We start from the raw sequence: 24,317 nt of genomic DNA on the forward strand, positions 1-24,317 counted from the left end.
TTCTGGAACAATGTCACTCCAGTCTCATCACATGCCACGCAGCGATCACAAGCAACCCCGTTCTTGGTAAAGAGCTGATGATGTGGCCCTTTTACCCATGTGATCAGCTGTCCAATCACGTGTAAACAGGAAATGGCGTTAATCAGCTCTCCTCACACTGACCGTGTGGGAGGAGAGCCGATCAGCGGCATCTCCTCATGGGGGGAGATCTGTAGATATTCGGGGCACTGATCGTCAATGCCCTAATTATCTGTGCAGCCCCAACAGTGCCCAGTGATGCCAGTCAGTGCTGCATATTACTGCTGAGAAAATTTACAAAACATTTTGATAAACTAAGGAAAATATATATATTTTTTTTTTTTCTTATTAAAGCGAAAAATAAACTCAGTGATTTAAATACCAAAGGAAAGTTCTATTTTCGACCCCCTACAGTCTGGCTTCCGCCCACAACATTCTACTGAAACTGCCCTACTAAAACTCACCAATGACTTACTAACTGCTAAAACCAATGGCCACTACGCCATACTCATACTTTTAGACCTCTCTGCTGCCTTTGACACAGTTGACCCACCTGCTGCTCCTCAGCAAATTACGCTCCCTTGGCCTCCTCGATTCTGCTTTATCCTGTTTTTCCTCCTACCTATCTCAGTGCACTTTCAGTGTCACTTACAACTCCCTCTCCTCCGATCCCCTTACTCTTTCTGTTGGGGTACCTCAAGTTTCTGTCCTTGGGCCCCTCCTATTCTTGCTCTACACCTCTTCCCTGGGCCAGTTGATAACCTCCTATGGTTTCCAATACCACCTCTATGCCGACGACACCCAGATCTATCTCTCCACTCCTCAATCTCCTCACCTTACTGAATGACATATCAGTATGGATGTTACACCACTTCCTCAAACTCAGTCTAAAACTGAGCTTGTTATATTTCCTCCTTCACAATCCGTGACTTCACTATTAATATCAACAACACAACCATTGGTCCCGCCACACATGCCCGGGTCCTGGGTGTAATCCTTGACTCTGACCTCTCCTTCAGCCCCCATATCCAATTACTGGCTAAATCCTGCCACCTTCACCTCCCAGAATTCGACCCTTCCTGACTAATGACACCACAAAGCAACTTATTCACTCCTTGATTATTTCCCACCTTGACTACTGCAACTCTCTCCTTTAATGGCCTACCCTTAAGCAGGCTACCCCCCTTCATTCTATTATGAATGCTGCTGCTAGACTAATACACCTCACTAATCGATCTGTAACTGTGTCCCTCTCTGCCAATCCCTTCACTGGCTTCCCCCACCCTACCGTGTAAAATTCAAAATGCTAACCGTAACATACAAAGCCATCCCCAACATCGCCCCCATCTACAGATATTACCCAAATCGTCCCCTCCGCTCCTCCTGCTTTCTAGCTCCCTTGTTACCTCCTCTCATGCTCGCCTTCAAGACTTCTGCAGAGCCTCTACCATCCTCTGGAACTCCCTGCCCTGCTATATCAGCCCCTAACCTGTCCACCTTTAGGAGATACCCGAAAACTCATTTATTCAGGGAAGCCTATCCCACACCCACCTAACTGTCCCTGGGCCACCCCCATCAAATCATTCTCTGCAGCTATTACCTTTTGTACCACCACCCCCTCTCTTTTAGAATGTAAGCTCTACGAGCAGGGCCCTACCATTTTTGTATTGTACTGTCCCCCCTATACATTGTAAAGCGCTGCATAAACTGTTGGCACTATAAAAATAGCGTATAATAATAATTTGTGTGAAAAAAAGATACAAATTTCGTATAGGTACAGTGTTGCATGACTGCGCAATTGTCATTCAAAGTGCGACAGTGCTGAAAGCTGAAAATTGGCCTGGGCAGGAAGGGGGGGGGGGGGGGGGGTGAAAGTGTTCGGTATTGAAGTGGTTAAACCCAAAACAGTAAAATCAGTCTGTATATGCAGTAAAACATGCTGATGCTCGTTATACTGACTGGAACCTAAGGGATTAATCCTCGGCATTATGTGGATCCTGTCTTCTCTGATCCTCCCCTTCCTCTGTCCCCAATCAATCTCCTGAGGGAACAGCCTTGGGAGTCAATCTGCACATGCTCAGTTTGTAGTATATTGCTAGGTTTTTGTTTTGTTTTTCCCTTGGGAGTGCATGTGATCAGCACTGTCCAGACAGAGGGTGCAGCCTCGTAGGACAGTCAGTAGAATGAAAACTTTCTATAAGCTTTAACCAGACACTGATATAGTAGTCACAAGACTGCTATATACCGATGAGGAGAAAGGTTATTTAGCAGTTTTTATTTGCTAAAATAATTGCAGTTCTGTGGGTGACCATATTTAGTGAATGCAGGCTCATGGGTTTAGTAACCCTTTTAACAAAACCTACCTTCTTGCTTTCATGCATGTGGTGTTTGTTTTTTTTAAAACCATGCAGCTTCTCTTGCCTAACTGTCTAAAAATGTATTTATAAAAAAAAAAAAAAGATATAGAGAAAATGGATATATATATATATATATATATATATATATATCTCACCCCTCCGTGTGGAGATCTTAGCTGTTTACGCCATGTGTTTGTCTACCAGTTTAGGGAACAGAGATTGAAACAAGGAAGTGAGTTTGCTGGTTTAAAGCATAGCACAGGGGAAGGGTTATCTACGGACGTCCATGTCCTGGCAATGGGTGAACTGGAATTCTTGTCCTCATTTGATGTCAGAAAACCCCAATTTTTTCCTGAGGCCAGGGACTAGGTGGGCTTGAGATGAAGACAGGAAGTTGGGTTGATGTGGTCTGTTTATCTCATGAGGTTCTACTTCTTCTCTTTTGCAGTTTTAACCAGTTGTGTCTACCCACCTATGACTCGTATGAGGAGATGCATCGCATGCTGAAACTTGCCATCAGTGAGGGCTGTGAAGGATTCGGGATGGTCTGAGCAATACACACTGGGACTCTGTCACTGAACTCCAGAAAATAAGTGGTATCAAGAAGCACAATGTTCCCCATGGGAGGACAGAATTGCCTGGCGGAAACCATTCCCTGTCCCCAGGCAGAGGGTTTAAAATTACACATAAATTATTGTTGCCGATGATGACAAGAGACAGCAGCTGAGATAATACTTTTTATTGGCTTTAAAAGGTCAGCAACAACTCCTGAAACATGTGTTAAATCAGCAGAGTATCAATTTTAAAATTATTTTTCAATAAAAATTATCAAACGCAAACACTGTTCATGGATTTACGAGTGTGAATTGTTACAACTGCACAGCAGTCAGAAGAAAGCAGATCCTACACAGACAGAGGGTTAAAAGACAGCAAATGACGCCAATATCGAAGACTTTGGTTGGTTTCAGCCATCTACAATCTGGACTGGGATTTTCCAGCAGAACAGATTCTTGTTGTCAGCATCACGCAGCTCCCATTCAACGACCAGCTTCACCTGCGGGCAACACAATGACAGCTCAATCACAGGGCACAGTGGGGTGGGAAATCATGTGAGCACAAAATGGTGGTAACCCCGATTTTTACGGGATGCCCAATGTGGGAATTTATTATATACACACACAATTGTGCTCATAAGTTGGTCTACCTAACCGTAGTTTAGTTTCAACAAAACCCCTCATTTTCCACTTATTGATTAGAGTTTGAACACTACTGATTGCCATTCTCAATTCCTTGGATATCTTTATATTCCTTTCCTGTTTTATACAGTTCAGCTACCTTTTCCCACAGATCCTTTTGACAATTCTTTTGCTTTCCCCATGACTCAGAATCCAGAAACGTCAGTGCAGCACTGGATGAAAGATGCAAGGGTCTGTCAGGAGTCCAGAAACTTTGACCTTTTATACCACACAAACTAATTACAAGCAAACAGATCACAGGTGAGGATGGTTACCTTTAATAGCCATTCAAACCCCTGTGTGTCAATTTGTGTGCATGTTATCAGGCCAAAATCACCAGGGTAACTTTTGATCAGGGTAGTTTCTGTTGTCATTATGATTTAAAAAAGAGTAAACACAGTTTATTGATAATAAATGGCTTCAGCCAAACACAAACCACGAGCAAAAGAAATGTTTGTTATTCATATTCTATGAAAAATGGCCAAGAAATCAAATTCTGCTAGGGTATGTAAGCTTATGAGCACAACTGCATACACACTATATTGCCAAAAGTATTGGTACACCTGCCTTTACACGCACATGAACTTTAATGCCACCCCAGTCTTCGTCCGGACAGTTCAATATTGAGTTGACCCACCCTTTGCAGCTCTAACAGCTTCAACTCTTCCTGGCAAAGCTGACCACAAGGTTTAGAAGTGTGTGTGAAATATATATATATATATATATATATATATATTTATTTCACACACACAGTGGGGGGGGGGGGGGAATATATTGGATCCCCTGCTGATTTTGTACTTTTGCCCACTGACACAAATGATCCATCTATAATTTTTAATAGGTTTATTTTAACAGTGAGACAAAATATGCATGTGAAAAAAGTTAAACCGATTTGCATTTTAATGAGTGAAATAAGTATTTGACCCCTTTGCAAAACATGACTTGGTGGCAAAACCCTTGTTGGCGATCAAAGGTCAAACATTTCTTGTAGTTGGGCATCCCCAGATGAAGGCACCCGGCCACAACGTGTAGGCATTGGCTGAGACGGACGTTTGTCACAAGACATGTCAGAAGGCTTTTCTGACACCGACCTGTTACCATTTTTACTCTGTTGTTTTTACATTGCTACATTGTAAGACAAGCCTTTTTAATTTAATAAATATACCCTTTTGGTCTAAACATACTGCACTAGTGGAGGCTCTCTCTTTTCCTTTTTATCACATTACGGAGAGACAGCTTCTGTGTGTGGAGGAACAGAGAGAGAAGTGCCAATCAGAGATCGATCATATCCCAGAGCCACGATACAGCAGTATATGGAACTGTGCATTCAATAGATGACTATATGCACATAATTTAAAGAAAGGTGAGATTCCAGACAGACCACATGATTGGAAGAATGTTTTTGTCAACACTTTATGAATTTTAACCCCTTATGAACTTTATCACAGATTGATCGAATTATACACTATTTATTTTTTCACCTTATCACTATATTTATACAAATCATTTTATTATCATTTATGCTGTTTATCAATTAGCTCACTAAGCACTTTGATACACATTAAATTAAGAGCAATTTATGAATTAATGATTGTATACTTTTATACACTTCACTTGAGCAAACCTATTTTTCACTCACATTTATTTTTCTTCATTCTTATTTAATTTTGATTCTATTTTTATTTCTATTTATTTTTTTATTTTATTTTTATTTGTAACTTTTTTTTTTTCTCTCTTTTCTTCCTCTACACCTTATACTTCAGAATTATTTGTAATTACTCTGCCAGTAGTCATTACTCTCATAGGCACCAAAATTTTGAGTGATTTCACTTTTGTGCAAAATTCGACATTTACTATTTCTTGTAGTTTGCCACCAGGTTTTCACACATCTTAGGAGGAATTTTGTCCCACTCCTCATTAAGGTTGAGGTCGATGTTTGGTAACTCAAACCTTCAGCTTCCTCCACATATTTTCTATGGGATTACGGTAGGAGACTGGCTAGGCCACTTCCTGAGCCACTCCTTTGTTGCCATGGCTGTGTGTTTTGGGTCATTGTCATGCTGGAATACCCATTTTCAATGCCCTGGCTGAGGGAAGGAGGTTCTCGCCCAAGCTTTATCATCCCCTTAGCAGAAAAACACCCCCAAAGCCTACTGTTTCCACCTCCCATGTTTAAAGGTGTTCTTGGGGTTGAGTTGATGCCAAAGAGCTTGATTTTGGTCTACTCTGCCCACAACATTTTTACCCAGTTCTCTGAATCATTCAGATGTTCAGTGGCAAGCTTCAGACAGGCTGTACATTGTGCTTTTTTTGAGCAGGGGGACCTTGCGGGCGCTGCAAGATTTCAGTCCTTCATGGCGTAGTGCGTTACCAATTGTTTTCTTGGTGACTATGGTCCCAGCTGCCTTGAGATCATCGACAATATGCTCATGTGTACTTCTGGGCTGATTCCTCACCGTTCTCATGCTCATTTAAACTCCAAGGTAAGCTCTTGCATGGAGCCCCAGACCAAGGGAGCTCGACAGTTATTTTGTTTTTCTTCCATTTGCGAATAATTGCACCTGGTAACCCTCTCACCAAATTGCTTGGCAATGGTGTTGTAGCCCATTCCAGCCTTGTGTAGGTCTACAATCTTGTCCCTCCCATCCTTTGACAGCTCTGCGGTCTTGGCCATGGTGGAGAGATTGGAATCTGATTGCTTACCAGAGATGTGTACCATCCGAAGGGAAAATCTGTCATGTCGGAAATATGGGTACTGCTATTGTTTACTGCTTCTAGACCTCACTTGTGACTGAGCCATCACCTTCATATGCTCTGGCTTCTTAAAGGGTTAGTTCACCTTTACAACCACTCCTTATCTCCATATGCAGTTTGTTTTGTAAAGATAAACAAGCTGTGCAGCACTGACTATACAGGAGTATTGTCTATGCTATAGGTGTAATCCATTTACATACCTCATGAAGTGTGATTGGAATACTCCCAGGATGTTGCTTAGTAAAGCCTAGTCATTACTGCTCACCATCACAGGAGCAAGCTTTTTCTCTGATTCAAACACTTGATAGCTCACTCCTGTGTTGGTGTAGGTGAGCAAGTAGGCCCCGCTTTGCAATGTTGTGGGAGTATTCCAGCCAAGCTTAATGAAATATGTACATAGCCAACACCTATATTATTCAACTTTAGTCAGAGCTGCATGGTTGGTTTTTACCTACAGACATCCCGTACCTGCCTAGACAGTTTTTTTTTTTGGTAAAAGGTAAATTAACTCTTTAAAGCATGAGCACTCAACCTGCAGCCATTGAGCTGTTGTGGAACTACATGTCCCATTAGGCATTGCAAAGCTGATAGTTACAAGCATGACTCCCAAATAAGCAGAATGGGAATTGTAGTTTGGCAACAACTGGAGGGCCATAGGTTGAGCATCCATGCTTTAACCACTTAAGGACCGCTCCACGTACATTTGCTGCGTCAGAGAGGCCCTTAAGCCTAAAATCACGTACCTATTGTCTTGTCGGCTCTGGGGCGCGGGAGCCAATCAGCAGGTCCGGTGGCCACCAAGACCCACTGATCGTTCACAGGAGAGGCAGAACTGCGGGTCTGCCTACGTAAACAAGGCAGACCATTGTTCTGGCAATTTAGGCCCATATGTATTCTTCTACATATGTTTTGGTAAAAATAAAAAAAACATATATATTGAAGTTAGTCTACAAAATAGGGCAGTGATGGTGAACCTTAGCATCCCAGATGTTTTGGAACTACATTTCCCATGATGCTCATGCACTCTGCAGTGTAGCTGAGCATCATGGGAAATGTAGTTCCAAAACATCTGGGGTGCCAAGGTTCGCCATCACTGAAATAGGGGAAATATTTTTGGCATTTTTTTTTTTTTTTTTCTTACTAGTAATGGCAGTGATTTTTAGTGGGACTGCGACATTACGACAGACAGAGCAAACACTTTTTTGGGACCATCGACATTCATACAGCGATCAGAGCTAAAAATAGCCACTGATTACTCTACTGGCAGGGAAGGGATTAACCCTAGGGAGAGATCAAGGGGTTAAATGTTACCTAGGGAGTGTCAGATCTGTCTATTTACATTGACAGATCTCCGTTCTGTCTGTGTCGGGAGTGATCATGGGTAAGGGGCGGGCATCACGGCCACACACATCAGCATCATGCCCGTGCCCCCTAGAGCTCCTAAAGCGGCCAACGTACCATAAGGGAGATTCGCTCAGGGAAGCCAACCTGCCGTAGTTGTACTGCTGGCCCTTAAGTGGTTAAAGTAACTCAGCGCCGGATCGCAAAAAATGGCATGGTCAGGAAGGCTGTAAAAGCTTCCAGAGCTGAAGTGGTTAAAATATTAAATGTGATTTTTTTTTTTTTTCCCCCTTAAAAATAACAAACATGTCATACTCCCTCTGTGTAATGGTTTTGCACAGAGCAGCCTCAATCTTTCTCTTCCCGGGTCCCCTTCCAGCGATCTTGGCTCCTTCCCTCCCTCCAAGTGCCCCCCGGTTGCTAAGGGGGCACTCATACGTGCTTGAGCCCCACTCTGTGTGCCCATAGACACACAGAACGGGGCTCAGCCCTGTCCCCGGCTTTGATTGACAGCCACAGGGGCCAATGAGGAAGGAGAGAGCCAGGAGCGCAGCTTCTCTCATGCACATTGTTGGACTGAGATTAAGCTCAGGTGAGTACTTGGAGGGTGTTCCACAATCGGGCTCTAGGAATTACTGTAATCTGTATGGTGAGTCAGTGCAGGTTCACAGGCACAGTCTCTCTCAGTGCCTATGGTGGGACACGCTAAACCAATGTTTCTCCAGAAGTTACTAGATAGAGCAGTGAGCAATTTCTGCCTCAAATGTTCCCACTGACCTCTTTGGCTATGATCACCACACTAAATGTATCATGAGCTGTAGCTATAATAAATATTTAGTAGGATTACCGTAAAGTTATTTCAAAGATTCCACTGTGTTGAAAAAGTTAAGAGGCTCTTCTAAACCAATGCAAATAAGGACTTTCTAATGTGGGCATTTTATAGCAAGTTTGGACTCTACAGCAGAGTTCAAAGAAAAACTCATCAAATGCCAACTGGACAGCATCACATTTTCCAAAGCCCAGGTGGGGTATGGACAGCATCCACCCATTAATGTAGTACAAACACAATTCTACTTACATTGGGGTACTCGGCCTTGATGGGCAACTTGGTGAGGTAGGTGTAGGTTGTCTCTTCTTTCAGGGGGCAGGCTATTCCACTCTTACACCCGTCTGCTTCTGGCAGAGGGAAAGGTATAGGAATGCCTGACAACAGGCCGTAGACTACAGCTTTGCAGTTTGGAGATGCCTCACCTGGCAGATGAGACAGAGATAGTCACTAAGTTGTTGAGGCAAAACCTAAACACACATCACACCCTACAGCAGCCACACACACACACACAGACCCATACAGTCTTGTCTAAATTCCCCTCGCACACGTTCCTGGGAACAAGGCTCATCTGTAGTGGGTGCTGCAGCAACTACCAGCTGGTTACTGGAAAATCACAGATAAACGCACGCATTTGCCAGCACACCAAGGATCCTCAAATTTTATCCAAAGATCTTTATTGCAGAGTGAGGACATTACAAGAGAAATTGCCAAGTTTCGGAGCCTTACAGGACTTCGTCAGGCATGTGAACAGCCTGGCAAAGGGGTCCTGTGAGGCCCCAAAACGTGGCACTCTCTCTCTTGTAATGTGGTCACTTTTCAATAATGTATCCGTGGTGACCCATACAGCGTCTGCACACAAAATTCCCTACAACACCTCTAACCCATACAGCGCCTGCACGCACCCCCATCCCCTACAACACCTCTAACCCATACAGCGCCTGCACGCACCCCCATCCCCTACAACACCTCAACCCATACAGCGCCTGCACGCACCCCCATCCCCTACAACACCTCAACCCATACAGCGTCTGCACGCACCCCCATCCCCTACAACACCTCTAACCCATACAGCGTCTGCACGCACCCCCATCCCCTACAACACCTCAACCCATACAGCGTCTGCACGCACCCCCATCCCCTACAACAGTGGTCATCAACCCTGTCCTCAGGGCCCACTAACAGGCCAGGTTTGCAAGATAACTGAAATACATCACAGGTGATCTCATTTGTTGCTCAGTGATTGCAGTATTCTAGTCTGCATCTCTGCAAGGTAATATATAAAAACTTGGCCTGTTAGTGGGCACTGAAGACAGGGTTGATGACAACTGCCTTACAACACCTCTACCCATACAGTGTCTGCACACATCACATATAATCACCATGACCCATACAGTGTCTGCACACACACCACACTTACCACTGGTGAAGGTGACATTGATGGTGTAGCTGCTGCCTTTTACTAGAGGACATGGTTGCTTGGGACATGGAGACACATCCACCGTCAGCAGCTTCCCCTTCTCAGCGCCTGCAATGATAAAAACAGTCAGTCAAAGGCCAGCAAATCACTGAGATTATTCTCTTCATCCATTAGCTGACACACATTCCATGCTCCACCTGAGATGTAAAAGGACACAACTGGCTGATACCATCGTGTGGTATTCATATTCACTCACCACAGTCCTTGTACACCAGCGGCTCCCCAAAAGTGACAGTGAAGACGGTCAGTGCCAGCAGCAGTGCGATGTGACCCAGCGACATGGTAACAGCTGAGGGGAGACAATGTACAGTGAGGACAAGTTCTCTGATTCTCCACTATAAACAGACACTTCTGCTTCCCCGCCCTGAAACCCTCCCCCATCCCTATTCACAGCCACTTCTGCTTCCCCACTCCCCCCGCCCTGAAACCCTCCCCAATCCCTATTCACAGCGACTTCTGCTTCCCCACTCCCCCTGCCCTGAAACCCTCCCCCATCCCTATTCACAGCCACTTCTGCTTCCCCACTCCCCCCGCACTGAAACCCTCCCCCATCCCTATTCACAGCCACTTCTGCTTCCCCACTCCCCCCGCACTGAAACCCTCCCCCATCCCTATTCACAGCCACTTCTGCTTCCCCACTCCCCCCGCACTGAAACCCTCCCCCATCCCTATTCACAGCGACTTCTGCTTCCCCACTCCCCCTGAAACCCTCCCCCATCCCTATTCACACAGCCACTTCTGCTTTCCCAGTGCCCCCCGCCCTGAAACCCTCCCCCATCCCTATTCACAGCCACTTCTGCTTCCCCACTGGCCCTGCAAACACTCTTCTCCCCCCGCTTCACAGCAACTTCTGCTCCCACCACCCTCCTGCACCCCCCAATTTGCAACCCTCCCCAACAAACCTGCAACCTCCCGCACCCCCCCCAGCTGGACCTGCAACCCTCCTGCACCCCACCAGCATGCAACACCCACCCCCCCCCCCGGACCTGCAACTGTCCCCCCCCCAGCGTCCCCCACCTGCACCCCCGCCTCCCCCCCCAACATGCAACACCCACCTCCCCGGACCTGCAACCGCCCCCCCCCCCACATGCAACCCCCTCATCCCTACCACCCTGCAGTCCTCCCACTCCTCCTACAACCCTCAGTTATTGATGCATGAACAAAAAAAGGCCCAAAAAGGAAAAAAATGTTTGCTGTAACTGCTTATAACAGGTTAGCTGGAGTTCAGCCTTTGTTAGTGTGTCTTAAGCCAGATATAGACAACTCAAACCATGTATGGGCAGGCTCCTTGTACTCAAGTTGATCGATTAATTTGGGCACATCCAGCCTCATGGATTTTAAATGCAATTATCGCTAGTGGTTGTTATAGCCGCTAGCAATTATCGCTGTACTCTTGGCGGGGATGGTTTCCCCCTCTGGGAAAATACAATGTCTGCGCGTGAGGGATTCTTGTGGTTGGAGAAAAGAAAATTGCTCTGTCTATAGCCGGTTTAAGCCATGAAAGAAAAGAATTCTCAATTCTCCTGGCAGCAATCAGGACACTAGGGGTGCGATAGATATATATATATATATATATATATATATATAATCTCTATCTCTCGCTATATATACACACTCACTGGCCACTTTATTATTAGTTATACCTGTTTAATTGCTTAATAACACAAATTGCTATTCAGCCAATCACATGGCAGCAACTCAATGCATTTAGGCATTTAAACGTGGTGAAGACAACTTGCTGCAGTTTAAACTGAGCATCAGAATGGGGAAGAAAGGGGATTTAAGGGACTTTGAACGTGGCATGGTTGTTGGTGCCAGACAGGCTGGTCTGAGTATTTCTTGGATTTTCACACACAGCCATCTCTCGGGTTTACAGAGAATGGTGGGAAAAAGAGAAAATCTCCAGTGAGCGACAGTTGTGTGGAGGAAAATGCCTTGTTGAGGTCAGAGGAGAATGGGCAGACTGGTTGGAGATGATAGAAAGGAAACAGTACCTCAAATAACCTCTTGTTACACCCAAGGTATGCAGAATACCATGTCTGAACACACAACACATCCAACCTTGAAGCAGATGGACTACAGCAGCAGAACACCACACCGGGGGCCACTCCTGTCAGCGAAGAACAGGAAACTGAGGCTACAATTGGCACAGGATCACCAAAATTGGACAATAGAAGATTGGAAAAAACTTTGCCTGGTCTGAGGAGTTTGGATTTCAGCTGCGACATTCAGACGGTCGGGTCAGAATTTGGTGTAAACAACATGAAAGCATGGATCCATCCTGCCTTGTATCACCGGTTCAGGCTGGCGGTGGTGTAATGGTGTGGGGGGCATTTTCTTGGCACACTTTGAGCCCCTTAGTACCAATTGAGTATCATTTCAACCCCACGACCTACCTGAGTATTGTTGCTGACCAAGTCCATTCTTTTACGACTACAGTGTCCCCATCTATATATAATCTCTCTACATACATATATACAACACACACCCTATAGAGCAGGGGGTAGGCCACCTAGTGGCCCTCCAGCTGTTGTGGAACTACATTTCCCATGAGACATTGCAAGGCCTTCAGTTATAATTACTCCCAGAGGCATGATGGGACTTGTAGTTCTGAACCAGCTGGAGGGCCCCAGGTTGCCCCTATCCTGCTATAGTGTGTGTATAGTGAATATATATATATATATATATATATATATATATATATAGAGAGAGAGAGATGTTTATAGATGATATTCAGCATAGAGGATGCGGGGATATAGATATGATGTGTATATTGGGGGAGGGGGATCTGTATGAAGTTCTATACACAGTGTGTGTATATTAGGGTGGGTGGGGGGTGAATATAAATGGATAACGCTCCGCTCGTCTCCCCCGGTCCCGACCCGCACTCACCTTCTCTTCGTGCACTCAATAGAAGTCTTGTGATTTCCGGGTGGCCTCTCCCTTCTCACGTCACACCACCAGACCTCATTTCCGCCAATCAGCGAACGGTGGGTGGAGCCGGGAGTCCAAAGATGGCGGCGGCGTGTCTGCTGAAGGGTCTGCTGAAGCCGGGGCGGAGGTGAGTGGTGTTTCCGGTCACGTGTCAACCGTCTGTAAGGTGACACCGTTATTTGCTGGAATTATGAACCGTCCCTAACGTATACATGACACAACACCGAGCGCCCGGGAACCGCTCCATAGAGCACGAAAGCGGATCCGCGGGCCGCGTCTCCTGTCCGCACCGAGCGGGCACATTCCTCTCTGTGTGATAGCTCATGGCAACCATGCGGCACATTATATAATTTTAATAATAATTAGGAGGGGGATGTGATCGGTAATTCTTTCCTTTCCGGAATGTAAACAAACCATAACCACGCCCACTTCTTCAACTTTGCCTTTTATTAGTAAATCTGTACTTATCATCGCAGCGACTTTGTGTGTCCGAGCGATCTGTGCTGTGTGTAGTGTCAGGGCAGACCGGGCTTTCCATTGGTGGGTGGTAAATGGTAATTGATATCTCTTGATTTTGTTTTTGTTATAGAAGGAAAACTGGTCAAGAATCAGCGCTCCAAACTGTCCCTGATTTGGAACAATGTCCCTCTGTCCCTCATTCCTCCTCATTTGTCCCTCATTTTGGTCTGATCCATATAGCTGTATATAAAATGCAGTTTTTATTTATCAAAAAGTGTTTTCCAGCGCTAAACCTTTCATCTGATTTCTAAATTGCTGCATTTGTATATTCCAAAACCCAATATAAAGGAATAGTAGTGGTAAAAAAAGAAAAGGTTTAAAGAGGAAGTAAACCCTGATGAGTTTACTTCCTCTTTCATTCCCTGCAAAGGTAAAGCATAATGGATTACTATGCATCGCATAGTAGCCCATTATGTGTCACTTACCTGACACAGGAGCCAGCGAAGTCACTGCTGTCCCCTGTACTCTGGCGCATCCATCTTCTCGGTGGGTCTCGCAGCTCCGCCGCTGTCATTCGGCGAAGCCGCGATGACGTCACTCCCGCGCATGCGCACGGGAGCCGAGACGCGCGGCATCTTCGTTATCGAGAATGCCACGCTCAGTGCGTCTGCGCACCGCTGTCTACGGTGCCGTAGACAGCGGTGCCCGTCTTCGGGCAAATATCTCCTAAACCGTATAGGTTTGGGAGATATTTCTTGGACCTACAGGTAAGCCTTAATCTAGGCTTACCTGTAGGTCAAAGTGGTTTGTAAGGGTTTACAACCACTTTAAAGAGGGATTCTACCAAAAAAAAAAATTATTAAAAGCCAGCAGCTATAAATACTACAGCTGCTGACTTTTAATAAATGGACACTCAGCTGTCCCGGGTTCCAGCGATGCCGAGGCCGATCGAACGATCGGCCCTCGGCTGCTGCCGCCACCATTCTAGGTGAGGGAATCAGGAAGTGAAGCGAATCGGCTTCACTTCCCGGTTCCCTACTGCGCATGCGCGAGTCACGCAGCGCAATAGGAATTCTCCGCGCTGTCTCTGAGACCTGTATGTGTCCCAGCAGACAGCGCGGCAGGACAGGAAATGGCATAGACTCCACGGGAGTCTATGCCCGGAAGTAGGTGTAAATACCTGTCTTTGACAGGTATCTCCACCCCCCTCCCCCCTGAAAGGTGCCAATTGTGACACCGGAGGGGGGGAGGGTTTCCGATCACTGGAGGTTCCACTTTAGGGTGGAACCCCGCTTTAACCAATCTTTTTTTTTTTTGTACAATTCTCCTTTAAAGGGGCGTGGCAAGGAGTGTGTCCTATGCCTGCCTACTTTTGCTGATAGGTGTCCCTCATTCCCATCTCAAAAAATTGGGAGGTATGAAGAATATAAAAAAAAAATGTAGCCATATATTTTTTTTATACTGTTATTTATTACCGCTACCTGACAAGCTGCCTGACACACTGCCATTGACTGACAAGCTGCCACTGGCTGACACGCTGCCATTGACTGACAAGCAGAAGCTACTTAACATGCTGCTGCTGACTGACGTGCTGCCCCTAAATGACACAATGGCATTGACTGACACACTGCCACTACCTGACAAGTTGCAGCTGGCTGACACGCTTCCGCTGACTGACAATTCTTCACAACTTCATCCCTGACCTGGTGTGTTCCTTGGCCTTCAGAATTAGACCCCTTTCACACCACATCGCATTTTGGCCGCTAGCGGGGCGCTTTTACCCCCGCTAGCGGCCGCGAAAGGGTTAAAACCACTGGCAATACGCCGCAATAGTATTACAGCGCTGCCCCATTGATTTCAATGGGGAGCAGCGGTGGAGGAGCGGTAAACACACCGCTCCTTCACCGCTCCAAAGAAGCTGCTGGCAGGACTTTTTTTTGACGTTCTGCCAGCGCACCGCTGTAGTGTGAAAGCCCTCGGGCTTTCACACTACAAACATTGGTGCAGCTTTTTTAGGGTGGATTGCAGGCACTATTTCTAACGCTATAGCGCCTGCAAAACGCCCTGGTGTGAAAGGGGTTTTTGGGGGTGACTGTTTTTAAAAAATATTTTTATACAGGAGATGGTCAGAGACTGGGGACATGGTACAGGAGGTGGTCAGAGACTGGGGACATGGTACAGGAGGTGGTCAGAGACTGGGGACATGGTACAGGAGGTGGTCAGAGACTGGGGACATGGTACAGGAGGTGGTCAGAGACTGGCGACATGGTACAGGAGGTGGTCAGAGACTGGCGACATGGTACAGGAGGTGGTCAGAGACTGGCGACATGGTACAGGAGGTGGTCAGAGACTGGCGACATGGTACAGGAGGTGGTCAGAGACTGGCGACATGGTACAGGAGGTGGTCAGGGACTGGGGACATGGTACAGGAGAGGGTCAGAGACTGGGGACATGGTTCAGGAGGTGGTCAGAGACTGGCGACCTGGTACAGGAGGTGGTCAGGGACTGGCGACCTGGTACAGGAGGTGGTCAGGGACTGGCGACCTGGTACAGGAGGTGGTCAGGGACTGGCGACCTGGTACAGGAGGTGGTCAGGGACTGGCGACCTGGTACAGGAGGTGGTCAGAGACTGGCGACCTGGTACAGGAGGTGGTCAGAGACTGGCGACCTGGTACAGGAGGTGGTCAGAGACTGGCGACCTGGTACAGGAGGTGGTCAGAGACTGGCGACATGGTACAGGAGGTGGTCAGAGACTGGCGACATGATAAAAGAGATAAGTGTGTTGTCCCCCGTGCAGCCAGTGTGTTGTCCCCCGTGTAGCCAATGTGTTGTCCCCGTGCAGCCAGTGATGCCACGAAGAGAGAGGAGAGCCGCCTCCGCCGTCTGGTTCAATAGAGCGCCGGGAACATCACAGCTTTAATTTCAATAGCTGTGTGTTCCCCCGTCGCGCGCCGTCGCATACAGCCCCTCCCCCTTGTGCGGGGAACTGTGATAGACAGATTACTGAACGGGTAATCTGTCTATCACAGTTCCCCGGACAAGGGGGAGGGGCTGTATGCGACGGCGCGCGACGGGGAGCACACAGCTATTGAAATTAAAGCTGTGATGTTCCCGGCGCTCTACTGAGCCAGACGGCGGAGGCGGCTCTCCTGCGTTATAGATCTCCCATGATGGGCGGCACCAGGCGCGGGGGGCGGTGCTCTGCCCCCACCCAGGCCCCGCCCCATTTTCGGCTGAATTATCGGCCGTTTTTTCCTTTCGGCAAATTGCCGAAAAGGGCATTTTCGGCCGGTATGTTTCGGCGGCCGAAATTTCGGTGCATCCCTAATAATCATGCTCACACACTACGCACAGGACCCCCCATCTCCTAGTGATGTACTGACACACTACTGCCAGGACCCCCCCCCCCCCATCTCCTGGTCTCACTCATCTTTCTCATCTATCTCTTCCCATAGGATCTGTTTTCCTCGTTTACTGACATGCAGTCAGCCAGTCCGAAGCCAGTCTGATGCTCAGGCTGAAGGGGAGATCCTCCTCACCGAGAGCTGTGTGAAAGTAAGAGACATTTCCTATATCGGACACATTCCAGCCTGCATTTGAAGAGAACCTGTCATAACTCTGCTTCATATTAAATCCCTGGTGCCCAACCTGCAGCCCTTTGATATATGATGTGCGGCCCTTGGCCCACAGCGGTCTGTAGAGGGAACATTGATTAGGGTAATAGCATTGATCTCTACTAGCCTCATGTAATGTTCCCGGATATGTATTGTTTTCTGCAGCTTATCCGCAGCCAAAAATGTAGCATCTCCACACTCTGTGACCCTGGGGGCCGCATCAGCAATATGGTTGTCCTTAAGGGGGCAGTTGTATATCTAAGCCCTTGTACACACGGTCGGATATTCCGACGGAAAATGTCCGATCGGACCGTGTTGTCGGATAATCCGACCATGTGTGTGCTCCATCGGACTGTTTCCATCGGAATATCCGACCGACAAAGTTTTAGAGCTGGGCTATAACATTTTCCGACAACATGATCCGTGTGTAGAGAATTTGGATCGGACAAAGTGCCATGCATGCTCAGATCAAATTCCTAGACCAAAGCTATTGGCTACTAGCCTGAACGTAGTCCCGTCGTAACTAAATTACGTCATCACGTTCCACATGATCGGATTTTCCGTCAACTTTGTCCGACCGTGGGTGTGCAACACTAGTTTCGGACAAAATCCAACGGATTTTGTTGTCGGAATGTCAGACCGTGTGTACAAGGGCTAAGACTATGTATCTACTCTTAATCATATTAAATAATTGCCTCTGTATTTAATTTATAACGAGTTTTTAATTTAAATAATAATTAACTCAGAGTTCATTGGTGTGATGTGTAAAAAGAGCAGGGTGGAGGGTTGCTCTGTGGACAGAGTGTAGGGTGGAGGGTTGCTCTGTGGACAGAGTGTAGGGTGGAGGGTTGCTCTGTGGACTGAGTATAGGGTGGAGGGTTGCGCTGTGGACAGAGTGTAGGGTGGAGGGTTGCGCTGTGGACAGAGTGTAGGGTGGAGGGTTGCGCTGTGGACAGAGTGTAGGGTGGAGGGTTGCGCTGTGGACAGAGTGTAGGGTGGAGGGTTGCGCTGTGGACAGAGTGTAGGGTGGAGGGTTGCGCTGTGGACAGAGTGTAGGGTGGAGGGTTGCGCTGTGGACAGAGTGTAGGGTGGAGGGTTGCGCTGTGGACAGAGTGTAGGGTGGAGGGTTGCGCTGTGGACAGAGTGTAGGGTGGAGGGTTGCGCTGTGGACAGAGTGTAGGGTGGAGGGTTGCGCTGTGGACAGAGTGTAGGGTGGAGGGTTGCGCTGTGGACAGAGTGTAGGGTGGAGGGTTGCGCTGTGGACAGAGTGTAGGGTGGAGGGTTGCGCTGTGGACAGGGTGGAGGGTTGCGCTGTGGACAGGGTGGAGGGTTGCGCTGTGGACAGAGTGTGCTACACACCGAGTTCAGGAGTTATGCTACGTACAGAGTACAGGGTTCAAAAGTGCCCTGTGTATAGCGTGCAGGATTCACGGGTGAGCTACATGCAGCATTCAGCTTACCCCATCAACTATCGCCCCTCCACTACCAGGTCCCCCACCCCTCAACTACTGTCCTGCCACTCACCACTGACAGAACCTGACAGAACTAAGCCCCCCCCCCCCCCACTACCAGACCACCACCCCCTGTGTAATCCCTGGGGATGAGCACTCAACTTTTGGCATTCAAGTGGTTCATCCAGCATGTATGTCCTCCATTCCAGCCTGTGGCTGCATGCCCTGCTGACCGCCCAGCATGTAAGGAGTTCATTTTTGTAAGGTGCCTGTACGGCTGCGGCATTCTCCACGCTCGGCTTGTATAGCCTGGAACCAGCACGTGCGCAGTAACAAGAGCCAGGACTCGCTGAGACCATGTACACACGGTCGGATATTCCGACGGGAAATGTCCGATCGGACCGTGTTGTCGGATAATCCGATCATGTGTGTGCTCCATCGGACTGTTTCCATCGGAATATCCGACCGACAAAGTTTTAGAGCTGGGCTATAACATTTTCCGACAACATGATCCGTGTGTAGAGAATTTGGATCGGACAAAGTGCCATGCATGCTCAGATCAAATTCCTAGACCAAAGCTATTGGCTACTAGCCTGAACGTAGTCCCGTCGTAACTAAATTACGTCATCACGTTCCACATGATCGGATTTTCCGTCAACTTTGTCCGACCGTGGGTGTGCAACACTAGTTTCGGACAAAATCCAACGGATTTTGTTGTCGGAATGTCAGACCGTGTGTACAAGGGCTGAGACTATGTATCTACTCTTAATCATATTAAATAATTGCCTCTGTATTTAATTTATAACGAGTTTTTAATTTAAATAATAATTAACTCAGAGTTCATTGGTGTGATGTGTAAAAAGAGCAGGGTGGAGGGTTGCTCTGTGGACAGAGTGTAGGGTGGAGGGTTGCTCTGTGGACAGAGTGTAGGGTGGAGGGTTGCTCTGTGGACTGAGTATAGGGTGGAGGGTTGCGCTGTGGACAGAGTGTAGGGTGGAGGGTTGCGCTGTGGACAGAGTGTAGGGTGGAGGGTTGCGCTGTGGACAGAGTGTAGGGTGGAGGGTTGCGCTGTGGACAGAGTGTAGGGTGGAGGGTTGCGCTGTGGACAGAGTGTAGGGTGGAGGGTTGCGCTGTGGACAGAGTGTAGGGTGGAGGGTTGCGCTGTGGACAGAGTGTAGGGTGGAGGGTTGCGCTGTGGACAGAGTGTAGGGTGGAGGGTTGCGCTGTGGACAGAGTGTAGGGTGGAGGGTTGCGCTGTGGACAGAGTGTAGGGTGGAGGGTTGCGCTGTGGACAGAGTGTAGGGTGGAGGGTTGCGCTGTGGACAGAGTGTAGGGTGGAGGGTTGCGCTGTGGACAGGGTGGAGGGTTGCGCTGTGGACAGGGTGGAGGGTTGCGCTGTGGACAGAGTGTGCTACACACCGAGTTCAGGAGTTATGCTACGTACAGAGTACAGGGTTCAAAAGTGCCCTGTGTATAGCGTGCAGGATTCACGGGTGAGCTACATGCAGCATTCAGCTTACCCCATCAACTATCGCCCCTCCACTACCAGGTCCCCCACCCCTCAACTACTGTCCTGCCACTCACCACTGACAGAACCTGACAGAACTAAGCCCCCCCCCCCCCACTACCAGACCACCACCCCCTGTGTAATCCCTGGGGATGAGCACTCAACTTTTGGCATTCAAGTGGTTCATCCAGCATGTATGTCCTCCATTCCAGCCTGTGGCTGCATGCCCTGCTGACCGCCCAGCATGTAAGGAGTTCATTTTTGTAAGGTGCCTGTACGGCTGCGGCATTCTCCACGCTCGGCTTGTATAGCCTGGAACCAGCACGTGCGCAGTAACAAGAGCCAGGACTCGCTGAGACCATGTACACACGGTCGGATATTCCGACGGAAAATGTCCGATCGGACCGTGTTGTCGGATAATCCGACCATGTGTGTGCTCCATCGGACTGTTTCCATCGGAATATCCGACCGACAAAGTTTTAGAGCTGGGCTATAACATTTTCCGACAACATGATCCGTGTGTAGAGAATTTGGATCGGACAAAGTGCCATGCATGCTCAGATCAAATTCCTAGACCAAAGCTATTGGCTACTAGCCTGAACGTAGTCCCGTCGTAACTAAATTACGTCATCACGTTCCACATGATCGGATTTTCCGTCAACTTTGTCCGACCGTGGGTGTGCAACACTAGTTTCGGACAAAATCCAACGGATTTTGTTGTCGGAATGTCAGACCGTGTGTACAAGGGCTAAGACTATGTATCTACTCTTAATCATATTAAATAATTGCCTCTGTATTTAATTTATAACGAGTTTTTAATTTAAATAATAATTAACTCAGAGTTCATTGGTGTGATGTGTAAAAAGAGCAGGGTGGAGGGTTGCTCTGTGGACAGAGTGTAGGGTGGAGGGTTGCTCTGTGGACTGAGTATAGGGTGGAGGGTTGCGCTGTGGACAGAGTGTAGGGTGGAGGGTTGCGCTGTGGACAGAGTGTAGGGTGGAGGGTTGCGCTGTGGACAGAGTGTAGGGTGGAGGGTTGCGCTGTGGACAGAGTGTAGGGTGGAGGGTTGCGCTGTGGACAGAGTGTAGGGTGGAGGGTTGCGCTGTGGACAGAGTGTAGGGTGGAGGGTTGCGCTGTGGACAGAGTGTAGGGTGGAGGGTTGCGCTGTGGACAGAGTGTAGGGTGGAGGGTTGCGCTGTGGACAGAGTGTAGGGTGGAGGGTTGCGCTGTGGACAGAGTGTAGGGTGGAGGGTTGCGCTGTGGACAGGGTGGAGGGTTGCGCTGTGGACAGGGTGGAGGGTTGCGCTGTGGACAGAGTGTGCTAAACACCGAGTTCAGGAGTTATGCTACGTACAGAGTACAGGGTTCAAAAGTGCCCTGTGTATAGCGTGCAGGATTCACGGGTGAGCTACATGCAGCATTCAGCTTACCCCATCAACTATCGCCCCTCCACTACCAGGTCCCCCACCCCTCAACTACTGTCCTGCCACTCACCACTGACAGAACCTGACAGAACTAAGCCCCCCCCCCCCCCCCCACTACCAGACCACCACCCCCTGTGTAATCCCTGGGGATGAGCACTCAACTTTTGGCATTCAAGTGGTTCATCCAGCATGTATGTCCTCCATTCCAGCCTGTGGCTGCATGCCCTGCTGACCGCCCAGCATGTAAGGAGTTCATTTTTGTAAGGTGCCTGTACGGCTGCGGCATTCTCCACGCTCGGCTTGTATAGCCTGGAACCAGCACGTGCGCAGTAACAAGAGCCAGGACTCGCTGAGACCATAGCTGTCACTGTGAACACAGAAGTTCCTGTGTTTACAAGTGATGGCAGGAAGAGTGGGTGAGAGCCGGAGGTGGCAGCGGTGCGAAGCTGTGGGCCACATGACAAGGCTCGGCTGCCAGATTCGGCCCACGGGCCTTGTATTTGACACTTGTGCTCTTTTAGCTCCCCAGTTTCTCACACTCCTCTCAAGCATGACAAATATTGAACATTATGTGCCGCCCTTTGGTAATGTCAGGAGCTGCATTCAAGGCCCACTTTCACTCATAAGTTGACAATCCCTGGCTTAGATCATTATAAGGCTATATTCACATGGGTTATGGGGCATAGATAGTTTGCCAGGTTAAGAAACCCCACCTCCTGGATGCAGCAACACTGTGGGCAGCATACAAGCTGAACTCAACAGAAACCCCAATTCCAGACGCTCATTGGCCAGGTCAGAGGCTCCATTCGCATGTAACCATTTTAAATGATAAATGGGGGGGGGGGGGGCGGATAATGAACGTGTAGGGCTGGGGGAGTAAAGAATGTGGAGGGTTTGGGAAATAATGAACGTGGAGGGTTTGGGGGAATAAGGAACGTGAAGGGTTGGGGGGAATAAGGAACGTGGAGGGTTGGGGGGAATAAGGAACGCGGAGGGTTGGGGGGAATAAGGAACGCGGAGGGTTGGGGGGGATAAGGAACGCGGAGGGTTGGGGGGGATAAGGAACGCGGAGGGTTGGGGGGGATAAGGAACGCGGAGGGTTGGGGGGGATAAGGAACGCGGAGGGTTGGGGGGAATAACGGACGCGGATGGTTGTGGGAAATAACGAAAGCGTAGGGTTGTGGGGAATAACAAACGTGTAGGGTTGAAGGGATTATGAACACGGATGGATGTGGGAATAATGAACATGGGGGGGGGGGGGTCACTGGGGGAGTCCACATTGTCACATTTAAGATTTGTGTTGTCACAGAGGCTACGAGAGGTGACCAGTGGCTCAGAGTTCCTCAGACTCCAGGTGGAGAGCGGAGGCTGTTCTGGTTTCCAGTATAAGTTCTTATTGGATACTAACATGGCAGAGGAGGACAGGTGAGTTGGCACACACGGGGGTCCTGGGAGCGGTCAGTATTGTGTGGGCACTACATGTTCCGGTAACATCCTTCTCTCTCTTGGCAGAGTGTTTGGCACAGACGGGGCCCATGTTGTGGTGGACACAGAAAGCCTCCAGCTGGTGAAAGGCAGCACCATTGAATATTGTGAAGAGCTGATCCGAAGTTCCTTCCAGCTGACGCAAAACCCTCAGGCTGTCCAAGGCTGCTCATGTGGAGCGTCCTTCTCTATCAAGCTGTGACATCTGCGGGGCCGCACAGGCCGACGCCCGAGGACTTTGCCAGGCCCTGTTTATCATTGTGTGTATTATTACTTCTCTGTAAATAAAACTTCTGACATGTACAGACTCAGCTTTATGCAAGCTCAGTCCGGCTCTCCAGGTGAAGGGTCAGCGATTGTGCAACACTGTGAGGGGAACCGCCATCACGCTTATCTTGTTGTGCAAGAAAATTGCTCAGCAGACAAACACTTCAGTGCAGAATGTGATGACTTGCCGTCTCCTGACTCTCATGGGGGAGGGGGGGTATTGTGTGTCCCTGTTATTTACTTTTGTCTTATTAAAGTGCGTCCATCTGGATTCTTCAATAGAATCCTATGACATAAGCCTTCTCTTCCTACCTGGAAACAATTCCAAATTAAACACAGAGTTACATTTGTGACTACTTTACATAGTTAGTAAGGCTGAATAAAGACGTCGGTCCATCCAGTTCAACCTGAGAAAGTGCGTGTGTTTACGTCACTACCATTTTCCATATCCCTGTACATTGCGAAGAAACGTATCTAAAGCCTCATGCACTCTGGACATTTTTGCGCTGCTCTTAGGGTTGTCTGGCGTGTATTTTCTTTGCCTCAAAACCCCCCTGCAGGTTAGCGTATGTGTCCATGCGCACATAGGTATTTAGAGGCAGAAAAAAACACGTCTGCCAGCGTGTCCAGGAGCAGCGGCATTTTGGCAGAAAAAAACACTTTGCATGCCAAAATCTACATTAATGCTAGGCGCGTTTAGCGCTTGAGCATGAATTAATTTCAATGCACACAATTTATTATTCTTGCCTATTAAATTAACGCCTAGGTGCTTGATGCGCTTAAATGCGTTGCATGCATTTACAAGCGTTTTTTTTTTCTCTGAAAAAACCCCGGTCGTCTAGGATAGATGGCCAAAGTATGCATGAGGCCTATGGCTAGGTTAACACAGATGCGTTTTTGAACCTCATCCAATTTACATGACATGTGAAAGCACATTGCTTTCTATTGTGCCTGTTCACATATGTCTGGTGCTGCCGGAGTGTGGATTCAGTCCGAATTGAAAAAGAGTTCTGTTGGTTTTCTGAGCAGTGCAGTCCGGCTCAGGTGCGAATTCAGGCACATTGACTTCCATGGGAACACTCCTTAAACAAAAAAGGGGAGAAAGGGACCACTAGGTTGGATTTTAACTGCTTGCCGCCCGCCCTGCCATCAAATGATGGCGGGG

The 24,317-nt window shown here is 48.2% G+C and overlaps 3 protein-coding genes across 5 annotated transcripts in view; 2 read left to right on the forward strand and 1 right to left on the reverse strand.

The window, feature by feature from the left end:
* Nucleotides 1-3,214, forward strand: part of AREL1 (apoptosis resistant E3 ubiquitin protein ligase 1) — a 28,919-nt gene extending 25,705 nt beyond the window's left edge. For all 3 annotated transcript variants that reach the window (XM_077463661.1, XM_077463663.1, XM_077463662.1), the window contains one exon: nucleotides 2,824-3,214. In XM_077463661.1, the coding sequence (XP_077319787.1) occupies nucleotides 2,824-2,926 (103 nt within the window). In that variant the 3' untranslated portion in view covers nucleotides 2,927-3,214. The remainder of the gene's footprint in view (nucleotides 1-2,823) is intronic.
* NPC2 (NPC intracellular cholesterol transporter 2) lies at nucleotides 3,100-13,022 on the reverse strand. The gene is made up of 5 exons (XM_077463666.1): nucleotides 12,904-13,022; nucleotides 10,208-10,300; nucleotides 9,952-10,059; nucleotides 8,784-8,956; nucleotides 3,100-3,429 (listed from the first exon to the last, which is right to left on the reverse strand). The coding sequence occupies exons 2-5, from the start codon at nucleotides 10,290-10,292 to the stop codon at nucleotides 3,340-3,342; spliced, it is 456 nt and encodes a 151-aa protein (XP_077319792.1). The 5' UTR covers nucleotides 10,293-10,300; nucleotides 12,904-13,022; the 3' UTR covers nucleotides 3,100-3,339.
* Nucleotides 12,970-23,188, forward strand: ISCA2 (iron-sulfur cluster assembly 2). The gene is made up of 4 exons (XM_077463664.1): nucleotides 12,970-13,072; nucleotides 16,860-16,959; nucleotides 22,710-22,825; nucleotides 22,913-23,188. The coding sequence occupies exons 1-4, from the start codon at nucleotides 13,026-13,028 to the stop codon at nucleotides 23,085-23,087; spliced, it is 438 nt and encodes a 145-aa protein (XP_077319790.1). The 5' UTR covers nucleotides 12,970-13,025; the 3' UTR covers nucleotides 23,088-23,188.
* Nucleotides 23,189-24,317: the final 1,129 nt, after the last annotated feature.

Source organism: Lithobates pipiens, unplaced genomic scaffold (genome assembly GCF_037356315.1).
Source record: "Lithobates pipiens isolate NorthernLeopardFrog02 unplaced genomic scaffold, aLitPip1_a1.2 Scaffold_30, whole genome shotgun sequence".
NCBI lineage: Eukaryota > Metazoa > Chordata > Amphibia > Anura > Ranidae > Lithobates > Lithobates pipiens.

What these genes read in the sequence shown, in the direction of transcription:
- NPC2 (XM_077463666.1), bottom strand. Translation starts at nt 10,292, where the DNA reads ATGTCGCTGGGTCACATCGCACTGCTGCTGGCACTGACCGTCTTCACT. An exon ending in GCTGGTGTACAAGGACTGTG is followed by an intron (nt 10,060 to 10,207) that starts GTGAGTGAATAT and finishes TTATCATTGCAG; the next exon opens with GCGCTGAGAAGGGGAAGCTG. An exon ending in TCAAGGCCGAGTACCCCAAT is followed by an intron (nt 3,430 to 8,783) that starts GTAAGTAGAATT and finishes TGTTGCCCGCAG; the next exon opens with GTGAAGCTGGTCGTTGAATG.
- ISCA2 (XM_077463664.1), top strand. Translation starts at nt 13,026, where the DNA reads ATGGCGGCGGCGTGTCTGCTGAAGGGTCTGCTGAAGCCGGGGCGGAG. An exon ending in TCACCGAGAGCTGTGTGAAA is followed by an intron (nt 16,960 to 22,709) that starts GTAAGAGACATT and finishes GTGTTGTCACAG; the next exon opens with AGGCTACGAGAGGTGACCAG. An exon ending in AACATGGCAGAGGAGGACAG is followed by an intron (nt 22,826 to 22,912) that starts GTGAGTTGGCAC and finishes CTCTCTTGGCAG; the next exon opens with AGTGTTTGGCACAGACGGGG.